This window comes from Sphaeramia orbicularis, chromosome 4, assembly GCF_902148855.1.
Source record: "Sphaeramia orbicularis chromosome 4, fSphaOr1.1, whole genome shotgun sequence".
Taxonomy (NCBI): Eukaryota; Metazoa; Chordata; class Actinopteri; order Kurtiformes; family Apogonidae; genus Sphaeramia; species Sphaeramia orbicularis.
Window position 1 is genome coordinate 17,698,626 of NC_043960.1, and position 18,698 is coordinate 17,717,323.

Below are 18,698 nucleotides of genomic sequence, written 5' to 3' on the forward strand. Positions count from 1 at the left end.
AGATTTACAGAACAGTCACATGTGGCTTGTAGAGTTTCAGATTTAATGTGTTTGGTTCATGTGTGAAAACCAGAGGCTCAGTTCCTGTTTGGTTCTGTTTCTGTTTTTTTCTGTTGCTTGTTCTCTTGCAGCACGCATGTATCATTATTAGAAAGTCAATAAAAAAAGCTAAAATACCACGACATAAACATCAATGTGTCCTAAATGAGTAATATTCAGACTATTGAGGGCAGTTTGGTAGAAGCAGTGTGGTGTTTTTGATTTGTTCACTCACCCGAATCCAAACACAGGCACAAAGAACAGGGCATCATTATTTTGTGCTACACAATCTATAACTGTGGTCTTCATTATGTAACAGCAGGCGCTTTGGTTTAACTTTAACAATTCCCAAAGTGGAAAACATGCCTGGCTCGAGGTCTGGAGTCTGTCTAATTCACTGTTTAAACAGGTACTGGACACCTAGCAGGGTTTGGTTTCTATAACAACAACTCAACTCTGCACTGCACAGGTTATTTATTTCCTCGCATTTTCATTCCTGCATGTGTAAGTCCGTCAACATCTGTGTGACGACAGTGTTTGTTTAAAAAGGTGCTGTCATTATTTTTTACCCTAGTGTCATGTTTATGCCCACCATACACTGAAACGGACACAAGCTATAGAAGAGAAGCAATTATATTTTCAGCTGAACTTAAGGTAAACTTTCTAAACCAAACAAAGTTCAGAAACTATGTGGAAAGTTTCCTTTTTGTACATCTGTAATACCTTTCGGTCAAATAACTGCGTATTTGTAAGGTTCTCCACTTAAATAAACCTCTACCTTATGGTGGTTTTTGTTGTCTAACATCAACAACAACTGAATACAATGTAAATTACAATTTAATCTGTATTACTCCGATTAAGTTTATATCTACATGCAAAATTTTATCATTTAATTTAACTCATTAAGACACAAACAGCCAAAAGCATCTACTGATATAAACTGTTGAATCCCTGTTAATCCATTAATCCTGTCAGTACATGTAAATAACTGGTGTAAAATGCAGTTTTTCATCTTTTCGTGGTCATCAGCTATGACCCATTTGGACGTTCAGAGGCTCCGTAGTTACCATGGAAACACCGTCATCTTCTACAACACTGATTCAACAGTAAAACCCATGGAGTTGGATCAATGACAGTGGATGGACACACTTTTTATGCTCAGTTATTTATATCTTTGCTGAAAATGTCACTTTTCCAGTCACTTTTCTCTTTTTTTTTTTTTGATATAATAACCCGCAACTTTAATCTGCACTTTTATGTACATCTACATACCTCATATCATAACCTGCATATTTGCACAACAATAATATTTGCACTCAACGTCTTACCACTGTGACAGTACTTTGCATCTTACACCGTCAATCAATTTTTACTTTTTTTTCTTTGCACCTTAACACATTTACTCTTTGCACAGAGTACTTGCTTCATTTTATTGTACCTATTTATTTTTCCTTGCTCAGTGTACCGTTTTATTTCCTATATTGTGTTTTACTTTAGTCTAAATTGTTGTAACAGTGCAGTTTATTTCCTTTATTTTAGTTTAGCTTAGCTTAACTGTTTACATTGGTCATGTGAAGGGAACTCGCAAAGTAAGAATTTCATTGCTCAGTACTGCTGTGTATTTGAAAATAAACTTCTTGAATCTCTATGTGGTCAGTAAATTAAATATAGGGAAATATCTGATTTTCACCTAAAAAAAACACAAACAGGCAGAAGATAATATTATGATAAGCGGAGATAAATCACTTAAGAAAGGTTACATTTAGAGAAAATTGTATTTGGGTACTGCCATAAAAGTAGCACTGGGTCTTTATGGGTTAAAAAAAATGATTCATCAGGTATCACCTCTGTCCCAAATGATATTAAAATAATAATAATATCACCTAATCTGATGCAGAGGATGTTACATCTACGTATTGCAAGTGAAAAATGAGAAAAATGAAGAGGAAAAACATACAGTGCATAGTTGAAACCAGATAAATAAGCTACCTCTTTCAGTGTCTATGAGGCAGATGATTAACTATAATGGTTAACAGTGTGTAGCAGTGTGTTTATACACTCTTGCTAATAAGTTGTTGGAGTCACCGCTGTGTGCTGAAACCCACATCCAGATGTTACTGACCAGCTGATACATGTGAACACAGTTGCTTTATTTTCCTTATGGATCCGACAGAGCTCAGTGGGTGGCAAAAGACCTTTTTAAGTAGCTCTTTCAACACAGTCCAAAGCAGAGAGATGTATGCTTCCTCATGTTTGCATGCCTGCATGAGTCTGTGTGCGCATCTGCATCTCAATCGGCCCATGGAGGCAAAGTGTGTTGTGGTAACATCTCTGGGGAGAAATTCTAAATGACTTTACCAACGTTGATTTACGACACAGTTGCTGCAAACCGCTGGGCTGTGATTATTAATCTACATGAGATTTAACATTAACATTATTCTTTATGACTTCTTCCTTGTTAATTCCCAGGGGATTTTTAGTGAGTTATTACCTCTCAGACGTAGTGCTAACTCACCACCTCTGCTTGCAAGATACAAAAAAAAAATGAAAATAAAAAAATTGCGTAATATGATATATATTATGCAATAGGAAATTGATTGTAACTGCTCCAGGATTAATAGATTGTACATAGAAAATTGAACTCATTAACAATTTGATGGCTGTGCAGTCTTTAATTACAAGGATTTTTCAGTGTTTTATTATTATACACATTGCACACAGGTTGTTCCACCTGTGAGGAGCTGTTAAGTTAATTAAAATTTATTGAAACTAAATTCACCTTTCATGAAAATATACACACTTTGCTGACATGGACAGGAAAAAAAAAAAAAAAAAAGTTGTCATCAGTCCTCGAGGGTGTTGTCTTTTTTATGTGTGTCCTTGTGTGTACTCATGGTTGTTAAAAAAACTACAGCCTGATTGCGACTCAGGTCTATTTTCAACCGAACCAGTCGTTTAGATTGCTGATAAAAGCGAGAGGCCGCAGCAGAACGCTTATCATCTGCAGCACATGTTGTCCAGACAATAGGACCTTTTACAGCCATTGTGTTAAATTACAATGGCCCTCTGTTGAAAAGAAGCCTTGTTTTGGGACAACTACTCTCCATTTTTGTTTCAAAAGAAGTTTTGTTTACATTTTTGCACTATTTCTGAAGGACACCTATCATTTCACATGTCTTATTTTTAAGTATGTGCGTGTTATGTTTTAGAATTACTATGTGAATTTCTTAAAAACGCCTCTGACTTATATCTTTTTTTAATTGATGTTTTTTTCTGAAAACTAATACTGAAACGGCACTTAAATCAAGATTATTTTCATCACATTTTAATCTTCACAGTCACATTGTATTAATCATATTATATTCTTCATTTAAACATAGATTTTGTATCTTGTATCTTAACCCTTTAACAACGGCAGCGCTGCATTTTGTACTTTAAAGCATTCAAATTACTGTAACTCCTGAACTGTTTATGCTATCCATAAAATTCAAATGGCATCGGAAAGCTGAGATCCTGAGCTTTCCAGAACTATTTAAGACTTGTGTTGGACTCTGTCACAAGTAGAAAGGAACGGTTTCAGAAACTTCCACACAAGCTAAAAAAAAACGCCTGGAAATAACAAGAAATATGAAGCCATAATATGGATACTGAATGTTCAAGACCAAAAAGCATGTTTGAGCAGATGTAAAATAGTTGAAAGTTTATTTCTGCAATCTCAAGAAGTTTCGTTATGGACATTTACAGTTGTTTCTGAGAATAAATATGCAAAAAACTTCAAGTCTGTTTTTTTCTTTTTTACTAAAGTACACTGTTTTAAGCATTTATTATTTATAATAATGATAATTAATGGTAAGATATTGAAAGTTACATTCTTCCTGAAAACCAAGGTGCAAAAGAATTAGCAAAAAAAAAAAAAAAAAAATCGCTGACACTTTTACCATGAAGAAAACATCTAAGCGCCCGTTATGATGGCAGTCTTAAAAGTGTTAAAGCAGTTTTCTCTGTGTTTTATGTTTCTTATTAAATATTTAGTAATGCAGGATCTAAAAAATACAAATTTATGAGCATAATCTGCTTTACATCCACATATCTACTAGTTCAAATATGTTCATACCAGTGTTTCATAATGATTTTTTTTGCCTCTTCAGGATATATTTATTTCCACATTCACAAAGGGAGTATGAGATAGACTTATAACACTGACCAAAAGTGGTTTAGACTTCACTCAAATGCAACATTCATGTGTACATTTTTTTTTTTTTTTACATATTCTTATCTCTTTTTTCTTCTTCAGATGGGCTGTCTGCTTTCCGTAGCTTCCTGCAGTCCGAGTTCAGTGATGAGAATATTGAGTTCTGGATGGCCTGTGAGGACTTCAAGAAGACCAAGAACCCTGTGAAGATGGCAGCCAAAGCCAAGAAGATTTATGAGGACTATATCCAGTCTGAGGGGCCCAGAGAGGTCAGGGACTCCTGCGTGTTCGTGATCTTTTTGATGTTGAACTCCTTATGGGATGGAAATAGTTCATTCAGAGCTAATACTGCAGAGTACATAATGTACAAATGGATGAATTATACACTTATTTACCATTAGCCAGCCAGGAAATCATGTTTGGAGAGTCAGAGATGATCATCTTGTGCAACCTAGACACCAAAGAAGTTATTATTTTAGAAATCTGTGCCTCTGTCTCTGAACTAGAACACATTTGTATCTTCATTATAGTGTTTTAATGACTCATTCAACAGCAGGTTTTTTTTTTTAGCTTTTCCTCATTGTCCGGGAAGTCAGGCTGAATGTCAGGTACACAAAATTAAACTCTTTACCACCGGAGATCAGAGTTCACGTCCTGTCTTTCCTGGATTTGTAGCTTTACTCAATAAAGAGGTCTGGATAGAGATAGGAAAAACTAAGGGTGTGAGTTAACCCATACAGACCCAGACCTACTTCTGTGCCAGTTCCCAGATGAGCTTTTCTCTACATTTAACCTTTATTAAGTAATTTATCAGCATTTATTATAATATTATCATCTGTATTTTGGGATTCTTTTTTTTTTTTTTTCAGTGAAAAAAAATCTGGTATTTTCCTATATTTAATTTACTAATCATGTAGATCAGGGGTGTCCAAACCTGATCCTCAAGGGCCAGCGTCCTGCAGGTTTTAGATAGTTCCCTCTTCCATCACACCTGGTTCAATTAATGATCAGCTCATCGTCAAACTCTGCAGAAGCCTGATAACGATGTAACGGCTTCCAGGTGTGATGGAAGAGGGAAACGTCTAAAACATGCAGGATACCGGCCCTTGAGGACTGGATTTGGACACCCCTGATGGAGATGTTCTCAGATGAAAGTTGAGGGTTATTATATCAGAAACAGAGAAAATTGAAAAAAAGATTACTTTTTCAGCAAAGATATCATTAAATGAACTTAAAACCAAGCATCTCTGACAACTGTCATTGCTCAACCTCCATTGGTTTTACTGGTGAATCATTGTTGTAGAAGATGATGGGGTTTCCACATTCACTACGGAGCCTCTGAACGTCCAAATGGGTCATATCTGATGACCATGAAATGTGACAAACTGCATTTTACACCACTTATTTACATGTATTAATATGATTAGTGGATCACCAGGTATTAAACATTATAGATCATTAGATGGTTTTGGTTGCCGGTGGATGTTTAGGTCTTTATGGGTTAAATATGACAGAATATATTGTACATGTTTGCAGACTAATTCTGTATGAAACCCAGCCCTGCTATATTTCACTAATCCTAAGCATAAACAGGGCTTAAATCTAACTGTAAGTGGTTAAATATTTACAAATGAACATTTTTAGCTAAAACTAAGCATAAAAATAGATGTTTGCATAATATCTGAGTGATGCAGTTAAAGTGGCTCATGAGCAGTGTATACACTAAATTCCTATGTAGATATAAAACATATTCTTGCCGAAGAGTTTATGGTAGAATCTGACTCTGGTAATTCACTTAGCCTGTATCAGTTCATACAGACAAGAATAAAAACATTTGGTTAAAAATAAATCAGATGAATAACTCTTGCTCATGTAAACACTTAGCGTTTTGATTATGAGTCTGTATTTGCTTTGAATGAATCAGCTGTAGAGTTAAAGTGAGCTGTAATAAATCCCATTTCATATCATTGCTGTCAGATGGAAAGCTCTGATGTCCAAAATTGTTATTTTTCAGGAAACTGGAAAAACGATGTATATCTAGATCACAGGTGTCAAACATGCAGCCCGGGGGCCAAATCTGGCCCGCCAAAGGGTCCAATCCAGCCTGCGGGATTAATTTGTGAAATGCAAAAATTACACTTAAGATTTTAACAATCACTGGTGTCAAAATAATTTTAATTCAGGTTACACATACAGACACATACAGTCCAATTAGATTTCAAGTGGGTCAGACCAGTAAAATATTGTCATAATAACCTATAAATAATGACAACCCCAAATTTTCTCTTACTTTTTTTGGTGTAAAAAAGTAAAATTACATGAAAATGTTAACATTACCAAGCTATACTTTTACAAAAAATGTGAATAACCTGAACAAACGGAAATGTCTTAAGAAAAGTAAATGTGATTTTACCAATATTCTGCCTGTTACTACATGTTTTGTGAGGTTGTAATGCACATGTGTAAATGATAAACTGATAAACCGAGGCAGAATATTGTTAAAATTTCACTTGTTTTTCTTCAGACAATTCAAGTTGTTCATGTTATTCAGATTTTTTAAGGAAACTTTGTAGATGTAAACCTGATCATAATATAATTTTACGTTTTTCACTGTTATTAATTTACTGGTCCGGCCCACTTGAGATCAAATTGGGCTGAATGTGGCCCCTGAACTAAAATGAGTTTGACACCCCTGTTCTAGATAAATGTATAGAGTTGAGAGATGTTGTCACGAGCTGTTTCTAACACTTTTCATAGTTAAATCTTTCTAAAACAGGCAGGCCAACATGAAGACCGACAAATAAGACAGTTTTATAACAAAAAAAAAAGACCAAAAATGGACAGCGATGATATCGAATCATATTCTTTATGGACAAAAACATTGGACACATCACATCTACAGTTTGTGGAAATTTTCCATTCCCACTGGTCTGAAATATTATGGTGATAACTTTACACACCAGTTGTTATCAATAATTATCACAATAAAGTCATAAAATTAAAAGACTGGGTTTTTTTTTTTTTCTTTTTTTTTTTTTTTCCCTGGGTGAGCCTTATAGAGGCAAGATGGTTAGTTGTGGGTTAAAGTTATTATTTTCTGTCGGAAAATTACCAATATTTGCGAAATATAGAGATAGAACCTTTAAAACAATGATTAAAAAATTCACTGTTGAGTGAAATTAAGAAAAAAAAAAAAAAAAAAACTTCTGAAGCATCTTCTAGGTGTTTGAGATGTCAGTCTAAAACATCATTAACACTAAAGGTAATATAAAATGTTTATGACAAAATGTATCATAATATAAAATGCCTCCTGTTAGCATTGAAGCACCTGAGGTCATTGGGTCCCAATACTTTTGTCCATATAGTGTATAACCCTAGTCTTCCCAAAGTGAACTCTACATGCATCTTTATCTGCTTCTACAGTACTTCTTTCTTCTGCTTCTTTGTTCTCTCGTTCATTCATTTCTGACACTGAAACCTTCCTCTTTCTCCGATCACAGGTGAATATCGACCACTTCACCAAGGACGTGACTCTGAGGAACCTGGTGGATCTGTCTCCTGAGACCTTCGACCTGGCCCAAAAGAGGATCCACGCTCTGATGGAGAAAGACTCCTTTGGTCGTTTCCTCCGATCTGAGCAATTCCAGGAGCTCCTGGTCAACTAAGCCTGAGGATGGAGGGGGTCTGAGGAGGAGGAGGAGGGCCGGGTGGGGTGGAGTGGGGTGGGGTGATGGGGACGTTTCCATCTGCAGTAACAGGAAAACATTAGATGACAAATAAAAATTGCTACGATTAGTTATTTCCATCTGAACTACATTTGTATATGACTGCAAAAAGATTTTACAAGAAATGCTAAAAAACATATGAGAAAATTAAATGACAAAAATAAATATCAAATGTAGCTACAGACAAAGACTGCTTTTTGGAATACCCTCACCTCCCCAACGAACACACATGAACTTCCATTTTAGTGAGGACTTCGACAATACTGAATTAATCCACCTTAAACGAGAACCATGCACCAGGAATACATCACCTGTTAAAATGTCCGTAAAAGCCTAAATGGTTTAAATTTCTGAAGGTAGCAGGGTATAAAGGTCTCTACGCAACAAAGAGTTAACATCCACACTAAAACTGCATTTTTCAGCCATGGCCACTCTGCAAATGCCTTCAAACTACCCTTTAAAAATGACACCTGAGTCATGTTTGACCATTTGGGCTGCACCGAACATTTGTAGAACCTGAACTATTTCAAGACCCCATGAACTACAACAGTACTGCTAATAATAAAAAAAGGTTTTGTACTGAAAGAGAAGTTAATTAGTCTCCAAACTGCTTCAGTGGGCCCGTTTACATGCACACTAAAACTGATCATTATCTGATTTCTGGAGTTATAAGATCATTTAAGCGATTATATTTTATCAGATAACAGCAGTAATCTAATTATGAGAACACATTTAGATTTCTCCCCAATACTCCTACAGTATGTCTTCATGCATGTATACCCTGGGGCGCTGTAAAGGGGGCGGGGGGGGTAAACATGACAAATTCATGGGGCCCAGCATTCCCAGGGGTCCCAGTGGATATAGGTTAGAAGTTGAGGAAATTTTGTGTAAGCTCCGGAGTAAAAGAGAGGCATAGAGGCCAGGAGTCGGACGTCCAAAGTTAAGTTTTACTTTTGGTTTCATGCCAGTTACGCACCCCCAGGTACCTCCCACCCCTACACCACGTACTAACCCCCCTGCTCCGACACAAATTTACAGATACTTTACTTTATGGGGCACTGTAATTGCTAGCGGCACCCCAGTGTATACCTGTTAAACCAATTTATTTAGTTATTTTACAAAAACAGGTCAAAAATCAGTCACACAATGAGAAGACGACAATCCCAATGAGTCCCATAATGGACTAAAACATCTAAACCAAGGTTTTTGAATTATCACATTTCTGCACTAATAATCATCTAATTACTCCCAGTTATCATGTACACGGGCTCGGTTTTTCTCTTACAACACATTGCCTAGTCTGTATAATCATCAGTAGGCTTCTACCTATCAGTGTTTCACTTTTTTTTTAATGTTTTTTGGAGTCCACAATATAGGATTTATACATTAAAGGGGATTTTTTTTTTCCTTTTTTTTTTTCTTCTTCTTTTTATTCATGAAAGGGGATTTTAACACACCTGCAATATGAAAACAAGGCAGGCAGATGTATTTTAGAAACTGTAAAACTTTGCCAAAGTGCAAATAAAGGGTCAATATTAAATGGATTAAGTGAAAATACAAAATATAAACAGTAAATAAATGTCTTCAGTAATAATGGCTTCAGATAAAGTCTTTCCAAATAAAGCCTAATCCAGGTTTTTGATCTCTTAAATGTCACATCAGATTAAAAAAAAATGATAATAATAACAATTCTTATTCAGTCTGATGTCACAGGGAGCTTAAAGGGCTTTGTGGTTTTCCAAGATATTAGTATCTGGAAAGGCTGTGACCTATAATATCTGTAAATTTTATTTTATTATTATTATTTTTTTTTTTTTGTGGGAGATGACAAATGGGAAAATACATTTACAGATTCTGCTTTGTTAAACTAACCAATGCTTTGAATGATTTCCAGCAAGAACCAAATATTTTGTTTGTTTTCTTGTTTTAATAAAGAACCTGTGCATAGTTTTCATGAATAACTGCAGTCACATAGCACTCATTTATCTCTTCCACTCTCTCACACTCACAAAAAAAAACACACATATGCTGTAAATTTGGATGTTAACCAAGCTCTCCCTTTCGCTTACGATGGGTCCTGTGAGAGCCACCCTTGAGAACAGTGCTGCTTAGTTGGCTCAGTGGTCAAGCTCCATGGCTACCACTAAACTGCAAGTTGCTAAGATGGGAAAATCAAGTAGGAGGGAATCTCAGACAAAGAAGTGAATAGAGCAGTGGGTTTTATTTTTATAGTGAAGGGTCTTTTTCCCATGTGACAATGCCAGATTTGTATTCATGCTGAGTTGCTAAAAACATGCATAATGAAAAAAAAACAAACATGGGAGACAGAATTTGCAGGTTTGCCGCAACTGACAAAGCCAAAACTGGTGACTACAGCCATGTATACACAGAACTGGGTATTTACAGAAACATCCGTTTTCAATAATAATAATACACATCAGAAAGTGTTCATCTACATGAATCTGCATAAAAAAGCCGATCATGGGGTTTGGTTTAGGATAAATCATTACATTGATCCATATTTTTTTTTGTCATAAACTGTGGAGTTCAGGACCCTAAAACCATATTCACCTTGTTCACACTCAAACAATAGAGAAAATAGTTTTAAAAAACCTCCACATTGGCCAGAGTTTTAAGAAATAATCTTTTCAGTGACCGAAGCCAGAGGTTTCACGTGAATGAAAGGCAAAAATGCATGAGAATATATGTTTTTCTAAATACCTGGTAACGTGTATACATGACATCAGAAAGCTAAACACAAGCCACAGCTTTTAATTTTATAGACAGTTATCCACGTCTAAGCTTGAATTGTTAAGAATTTAATGCTAGATTGGTGATCATAAGACTAAAATAACAGAATCGCACACATTACATTGACATTTCATCAAGATATTTACTTTGCAAGTTATACAACACAAAAACACAAACATTATTATTTAGTAATACATATAAAACACTGCTAATTTACTAATTTACAGTTGTAAGATGAGACAGACTATGAGGTTTGGTTCAGTGTTGGTTTCCTGCAGAGTGTCACGTCATCATATTTAGTTGAATGTAGCAAACATAAAGTGTGATTATATTTACTCTTATATGCTTTTCATATTTATCAAAAGCATATGTCATAACCAACATGAGAATACTTTCTAAATATTCAGCATTTTATAAGTCCTTATTGTTGATAAGATGGAAAATTATCCAAAACTAAAGACATTTAAACTGATATCAGCTCTAATTTACAACATGTTTAAGTTTGTCTAAAATCTGAACTGAAAGTGGTTCTTAAGAGGCTTTGGTAAAGGTGTGTTATGGCACAGATTGTCCACTCTGTTGTCATAACCATAAGTGTTATATAGGTCAGTAATCAGCCTGATGGAAAAACCAATAAGGGCTTTAACAGTGCTGAATATGTGTTACATAATGTAGCCTTGCATGTACGTTTGAGTCAACTATATAAAAATATATATGCATACAATTCTTGAAGATGTATTTATTTTTATGTGTAAATATCTATTTGAAAACTACTGTGTTGTTCTTAAGTTATTCTTAAATACAACAATGGAATCGATGATTCTTTGAGCTGGCAGGGACTCGACCCAGAGTCTGTTCACTGTGATAAAAGAGGAAACATCTGACTTTACATTGTCACTTCGTTTTTCTTCATAGATACATATATTTTTAATGTGTGTGCACAAAAGAACCAATCAGTCACTGACTTTCATACCAGCTTTATGTGTTTTTCTCCTGGTCTGGTGTCAAATTCCCAGTTCTACTTTGTACCTGCCAGTGATGGGATTGTGAAGGGAACAACTGAAGGCAATTGTGCATATTCCCGTCCATCTTTGGAGATGCCACTGGACTGAATGTTAGCGAAGGAAGGAAGGGAGGGAGGGAAGGAAGGAAGGAAGGAAGGAAGGAAGGAAGGAAGGAAGGAAGGAAGGAAGGAAGGAAGGAAGGAAGGAAGGAAGGAAGGAAGGAAGGAAGGAAGGAAGGAAGGAAGGAAGGAAGGAAGGAAGGAAGGAAGGAAGAAAGAAAGAAAGAAAGAAAGAAAGAAAGAAAGAAAGAAAGAAAGAAAGAAAGAAAGAAAGAAAGATGTGACCTTATTGATAAAACCTTTTCTCTGAAAATTATTCTGTGATTAATGATAAAGTAATTATTGTATGCACAAAGTTTGTACTGCATGGTGTTATTATGATGGATATTCCAGATAGATAGATAGATAGATAGATAGATAGATAGATAGATAGATAGATCTACCAAAAAACAAAAGAGTAAATACAAAAATTTAAAAAATTAAAAAAAAATCATCTCTATTTTGTCCTAATCCCTGTCAAAGTGCACGTTATGTTTTATCATAAAAATTCTGTTATTGTATTGAGAAATTCTATATCTCAGTTGTTGATGTTTAACTACTTTTTTTTTTTTGCATTTGCTGATGTCTTTTTTTAATTTCTTGGTCAAAAACAGCTTCTGCTTGACAAGTTAAACATTCCTTTCAGCAGGAATATGCATCATAATAACACCATTCTGTACAAATAATAAATACTTCCTAGCATTAATCACTAAATAATTTTCAGAGAAAAGTGAAAGAAACCATATGTCCCGTACACTGTCTAAAAGCAGGTGCATAGAAGTGTTTTTCTTTGCTTCTCTGAACACCACTAAAAACATCAGTGATAGAAAAAAAAAAAAAAACCAGAACGGAAACAGATGCGACTGATTGCCAAAACAAACACTAAGAGGCATGCTTGGATGCGTTACTACCACGATTCCTAGAAATAGATGGAAAAGGTCAGCCGTTTGTGTCCCTGAAGGAGGTTAGTGACATTTCTGCAGTACACTGTTACATATACAGATGCTTCACAGTGGTTTACCGGAGGCTGAGAGACACTTTGGTAATTGGCGTCACAAGTCTGAGCGAACTAAACATGTTGAGAGAATTTAATACATTCTCTTTTTTTATTGTTCCTGATTTGTGATCTGCTTATAAATGTGAAGAAAGATGAAGAAGAAGAAGAAAAAGAAGAAGAATTAGCCCCAGAAAACAGTGCATGTTAACCCATTAACACCCAAACATCAACCTAAACCATCCACTGATCAAAACTGTTAAATATCTGTTGATCCACTAATCCTAGCAATCCAAGTAAATAATTGGTGTAAAATACAGTTTGTCATCTTTTCATGGTCATCAGATACGACCCATTTGGACGTTCAGAGGCTCCGTACTGAACGTAGAAACACTGTCATCGTCTACAACATTGATTCACCAGTAAAACCCATGGAGTTTAATATAAAACTATAAACGACAGTGGATGGACACACTTGGTTTTGCATTCATTTATTAATGTCTTTGCTGAAAAAGTCACTTTTATTCAGTTTTCTCTGTTTCTGATATAATAACCCTCCACTTTAGTCTGTGCTTTTATGAACATCTACATCAGGGGTGTCCAGTCCGGGTCCTCGAGAGCCACTATCCTGCATGTTTCAGATGTATCCCTCTTCCAACACACCTGATTCAAATGACGAGCTCTGCACAAGCCTGATAACAACCGTCAGGTGGGCTGGAAGTGGGAAACATCTAATACATGCACTGTAAGCCCGGACTTTGTATTTACTAAAATGCTTTAATTACAATGTACGTAAATGATTTAAGTTTATTACATTGCTATAACATGTTAAGTATGTTCTACTAATTTGTAGACACAGTCGAAAGTACGAAAAAGTTTAAGTTGAATGGATTTAAATCACTAAGTTTTAGTCATGACCACACCTTTTTATCTCCGCATTGCATTGTGGGTATTGGGCATGTTGTTGGAAATGTGTTATTTTTTTGTGCAGGGGTTCAGCGGGGTTGTGGTGTTAGTGTTAATTTGGACTTAATGTGTGTATGGCAATGTTTATTGGCCTTTTTGTGTTTGTTTTTGTATTTTTGTAGAGCTGCACCATGAGTTAGAGCCATAGGCTGAACAATCGCTTTACTGTTCAGCTGTGTCTCAATTTGTTTAATATAAATGTTCATGCTTTGCCAAATTGGAAGCACTTCCAGTACAGGCAAATTACATTAAGCTAACTTCCTACCTAAGTTCCATTCATGCTGTAATGTGTTAAGTTGACTAATTTTAAAAGGTGATATATATCACAAAGCTGACTTCAATTTAAATCACTGTAGATTGAGTCCAATGACCTGATGATATTAAGTTAATGATTATACAAAGTAATTCACAATGCAACAGATTTGAAGTTAAATTAACTTGGCATTTAGTGTGTTGTACTTAAAACAGCAATTCCATTCAAATCAAGCATTTAAGCTTAATACACTCAACTTTTCATTACTCATTACTTAAATTTTTTAAGGTAACCAGTTTACTCAAATTTTTTAGGTAAACTCAACTTATCTGGTCTTACAGTGTGCAGGATAGTGGCTCTCGAGGACAGAGATTGGGTACCCTGGATCTACATGATTAATGAATTAAATGCAAAAAAAAAAAAGACCTGATTTTCATTGGAAAAAATGCAAAATAAAGAAAATACACTGGTTACATTAAATGGTGATAAATCACTTAAGAAATGGTTAACCCATGAAGACCCAGTGTTACGCTTGTGGCAGTTCCCAAATAAGTTTTCTCTAGATTTCACTGTTCTTAAATTAGTTTTTCACCATTTATTAGAATTATTGTCTGTATTTTGTGTTTTTTCATTGTAAATCTATGTATTTTCCTACATTTAATTCACTGATCATTCATTTTCTGAACCCGTTTTATCCTCACTAGGGTCACGGGGGTCGCTTGGAGCCTATCCCAGCTACATAGGGGCGAAGGCGGGGTACACCCTGGACAAGTCGCCAGTTCATCGCAGGGCTGACATATAGAGACAAACAATCACTCTCACATTCACACCTATGGGCAATTTAGATTAATCAATTAACTTATCAGTGCATGTCTTTGGATGGTGGGAGGAAGCCGGAGTACCCGGAGAGAACCCACACAGACACGGGGAGAACATGCAAACTCCACACAGAAGGGTCCCATCCCCCATCGACTGGTGTTGGAATCGAACCCAGGACCTTCTTGCTGTGAGGCACGAGTGCTAACCACTGCACCACCATGTGCATCATGATCATGTAGATGTTCATAAAAGCTCTGTAAAAGGCTAAGTACAAAGGCAGAACCCAAAAGCAAGACCACGAATGACCAATAAGGTTTGGTGTTTTTATTAAACACTTTCACAGGGAAAATGACACTACACAGAGAATATTTGACTTCTGTAGAGCCTCCGGTTCCGGGGATAAACGTCTGGGCTGCGGGTGGAATCGACAGACGACCAACTTGGCCGAGCCGGGAAAACCCCCACAGAATCCCCACTAGGGACAGACAGAGGGTGGTCAATAAACAAGCCAGGTCATACACGGAAAGACAGTCATACAAGCAACGGAACATGGGGGACAGGCTAACTCACGGTAGTAATCCAGGCAGAGGTCGAAACACAGGTGATCGTTGGAGGCTGAGGTATTAAAGGGAGAAGGCAGATACAGAGTCGGGTAAACGAACCAGGTCGGGAACAGGCAGGCAGGATAGGAACAGGCTGAATCGGTGGTCAAGGGACGAAAACAGGTCAAACACAGCAGACAAACGAACAGGATCCAAGAACCGCTGGTAAGTGAACACAAACGAGTTGTAGAGCACAAACTGGCAACTAAACAGGGGAAGACTGAGGGTTTAAATACACAGGAGGGCGGGAAGACAATGAGACACAGGTGGAGATAATCAGGGAGGAGTCAGGTAATCAGGGAAAAGGTGAACACGATCAGGGAGAGGAAGTAAAGACAACAGACAAGACACATGAGGGAAACTTAACAAAATAAAACAGGAAATGACAAACAAAACAGAAAAGACAGACAAAGTCCAAACGCCGACATGACAAGCTCAGGTCAAAGTTGAGGCTTATTTCATCAAAAACAGAGAAAATGGAAGGAAAAGTGACTTTTTCAGCAAAGATATCAATAACTGGATAATAAAAAAACAAGTGTGTCCATCCACTGTCATTGATCCAACTCCACGGGTTTTACTGGTGAACCAATGTTGTAGAAGATGACGGTGTTTCCACGTTCACTACGGAGCCTCTGAACGTCCAAATGGGTCATATCTGATGACCATGAAAAGATGATAAACTGTATTTTACACCAATAATTTCCATGTATTGATAGGATTAATGTATTGGCAGGTATTAAACAGTTTTGACCAGTGGATGCGTTTGGGTCGGCAGCAGCTGTTTGGGTCTTTATGGGTTAATATTGAGGAAAATTCATTTGGGAACTGCCACAAAAGTAGCACTAGGTCTTTTTGGGTGAAGGTTTTCATATTTATTTATTTTACTGCCTTCTGAGTAGATGCAAAACCACAGAATATTTGTAAATCTGTCTCTTGGGACACAAACAGGGATTTTATGAGAAATATAAGACTCCACATTAACTGTGTAATTTTAATTGTCTGTTTGGGTTTCAGAAAGTTATACAGACATCACGGCACCAGGACTTGGGAAAAATCAGTCTGAAAGCCCAGTCTAAAGGACCCTGTATTGATGGTTTAAGACCACAGATCTATACAGTTGTGTTTACGTTGACTCAAGCATCATTAACGGGCAGAAGACGTGGGCGCTGTACGATCAGTGAGCACACAGGATATTACTCACTCAGTTCTTCACATCTTGTTGAGGCAATCTCATGGTTTCAGGGCTTTTTTATACATTTGCACAAAAAAGAAGAAGAATTTGTTTACCTCTTCAACAGGATAGATATTTTTCCTTTTTTTAAAAAAAAATGGAATTATGCATTTTAAAACATTTCCTTGTGGTCTACATAAACTGTAAATGTTATGCTTGGGTCTGAATTTTTCATTAATTCAACTCCACAGGCCCATCTTCAACCCTTTTCATTTTTAGCCTACCGGCCAACAGTCCATAAGCTACTGTCGTCATGCAGCATCCGTCGTCGTCTGTCGTCCGTTACAAAAATTTCAATCATCTTCATCTCCGAAACTACAATTCCGATTGACTTCAAACTTGGTATACAGCTTCTTTATGATGATGTCAACAAAAGTTAGTGAAATTATTTGCATCCGGATCTGATTCTGGATTTGGTGCGACTTTGAATAATTTCCCCATTATAACAGATAGGAAGTGGATCGATGCAATAACTCAGTAAATATAAATGATATCCAGTGTAAATTTCTACAGTCCAGCCATGATGGGGAGATGACCAAAACATAATGTCCACATGCTGATCAGGATCTTCTTCTGGATCCGGGAACTTACGAAAAATTTAACATGGGCTCTTATGGGGAAAAAATTTCAATCGTCTTGTTCTCCGAAACTACAGTTCTGATTGACTTCAAACTTGGTATACAGCTTCTTTATGATGATGTCAACACAAGGTATTGAAATTATTTCGATCCGGATCTGATTTTGGATTTAGTGCAACTTTGAAAAATTTTTCCATTATAAGAAATAGGAAGTGGATTGATCCAGTAAATCAGTAAGTATCAATGATATCAAGTTGGAATTTGAATTTTTTACAGATCTGATTGGAATATGACCAAAACACGGGCTATTTCTGTAATATAATAAATACAAATAACTGGGTGATAATAAATGGCATCTGAATACATTTCCCAAAGTTTTTAATTTGGCCGGTAAGCTACAGGGCCATTGGTCCTATTTTTATTAATTTTTTTAAATTGTATTTTTATTTATTTGCACATCATAAACAGCAAGAGAAAAAAAAAATCATGCAAGTGTTACGGGTACCGCAGCGGCAGCACCGTGTAAACAGATATATTCCTGAAAAACAGGATAATAAAGATGAGGCAGGGCAACAGCGTGTCATTGTCTCTGAGGCCTCTGCAGTTATTTATTCATGAAACTCATGAAAAGCAGGTGCATTTACCTTCACAATCATGTTGTTTCTTCTCCAATTTGTTTTCAATGTCTTTTAACATTTCTTTTCAGTTTAGCATTTCAATTACAAAATCCATAACAAAATAAATCTCAGTATACAAAATAAATAAAATTCCCATACTTTTCTGACTGTATTCACTCTATTATACTACATGAAATACATAAACCATGGCATAATCAACCATTTACTCATGACCATGAATGTAATTTCTATGAGCAAAGCTCATTCACTGTTAATATATAAAACAACAGACTACACAGAGCACTCTAAACTTACTTTCAATTTAAAACAGGTGTAACTTAAAATATCGGACTAACAGAATCACCATTTCAGCTTTAAATTTAAAAAAAACTCTGTACATTCACCTAATATGATGGGACATAAACTACACACAGCTAAAGCTTAAATTAACACTTCTAACACATACGTATTCACATTTACCAATGGAGAATTACACGTGTGTGCGCCACAATGCTTAAGCTAATCAAATACGTGCATCATTGTTAGCTAGCATCCCTCGTACATAGCTAATCACATGTTAGCATTGAAACTGATACCAAGACAAAAAAACACATCTTTCTCAACAAACTATCTGGCCAGCATAGTTAATTGACTTCTCCATGCGACTTTTATCCGGGTTTTGTGATGTTATGCACATTACTAACCTGAAAAACCGGATAATAAAGATGAGGCAGGGCAACACCATGTCGTTTTCTCTGAGTCCTCTGCACTTCTGAGAAAGTCCACAGCGCATATACAGAGACTCACTACACAGCCGCGCCCCCTGCTG

The 18,698-nt window shown here is 36.2% G+C and overlaps 1 protein-coding gene across 2 annotated transcripts in view; it reads left to right on the plus strand.

Moving 5' to 3' along the window:
* Positions 1 to 8,319, plus strand: part of LOC115417437 (regulator of G-protein signaling 5-like) — a 40,708-nt gene extending 32,389 nt beyond the window's left edge. For both annotated transcript variants that reach the window (XM_030131358.1, XM_030131357.1), the window contains 2 exons: positions 4,334 to 4,500; positions 7,732 to 8,319. In XM_030131358.1, the coding sequence (XP_029987218.1) occupies positions 4,334 to 4,500; positions 7,732 to 7,896 (332 nt within the window). In that variant the 3' untranslated portion in view covers positions 7,897 to 8,319. The remainder of the gene's footprint in view (positions 1 to 4,333; positions 4,501 to 7,731) is intronic.
* The last annotated feature ends 10,379 nt before the right edge of the window (positions 8,320 to 18,698 follow it).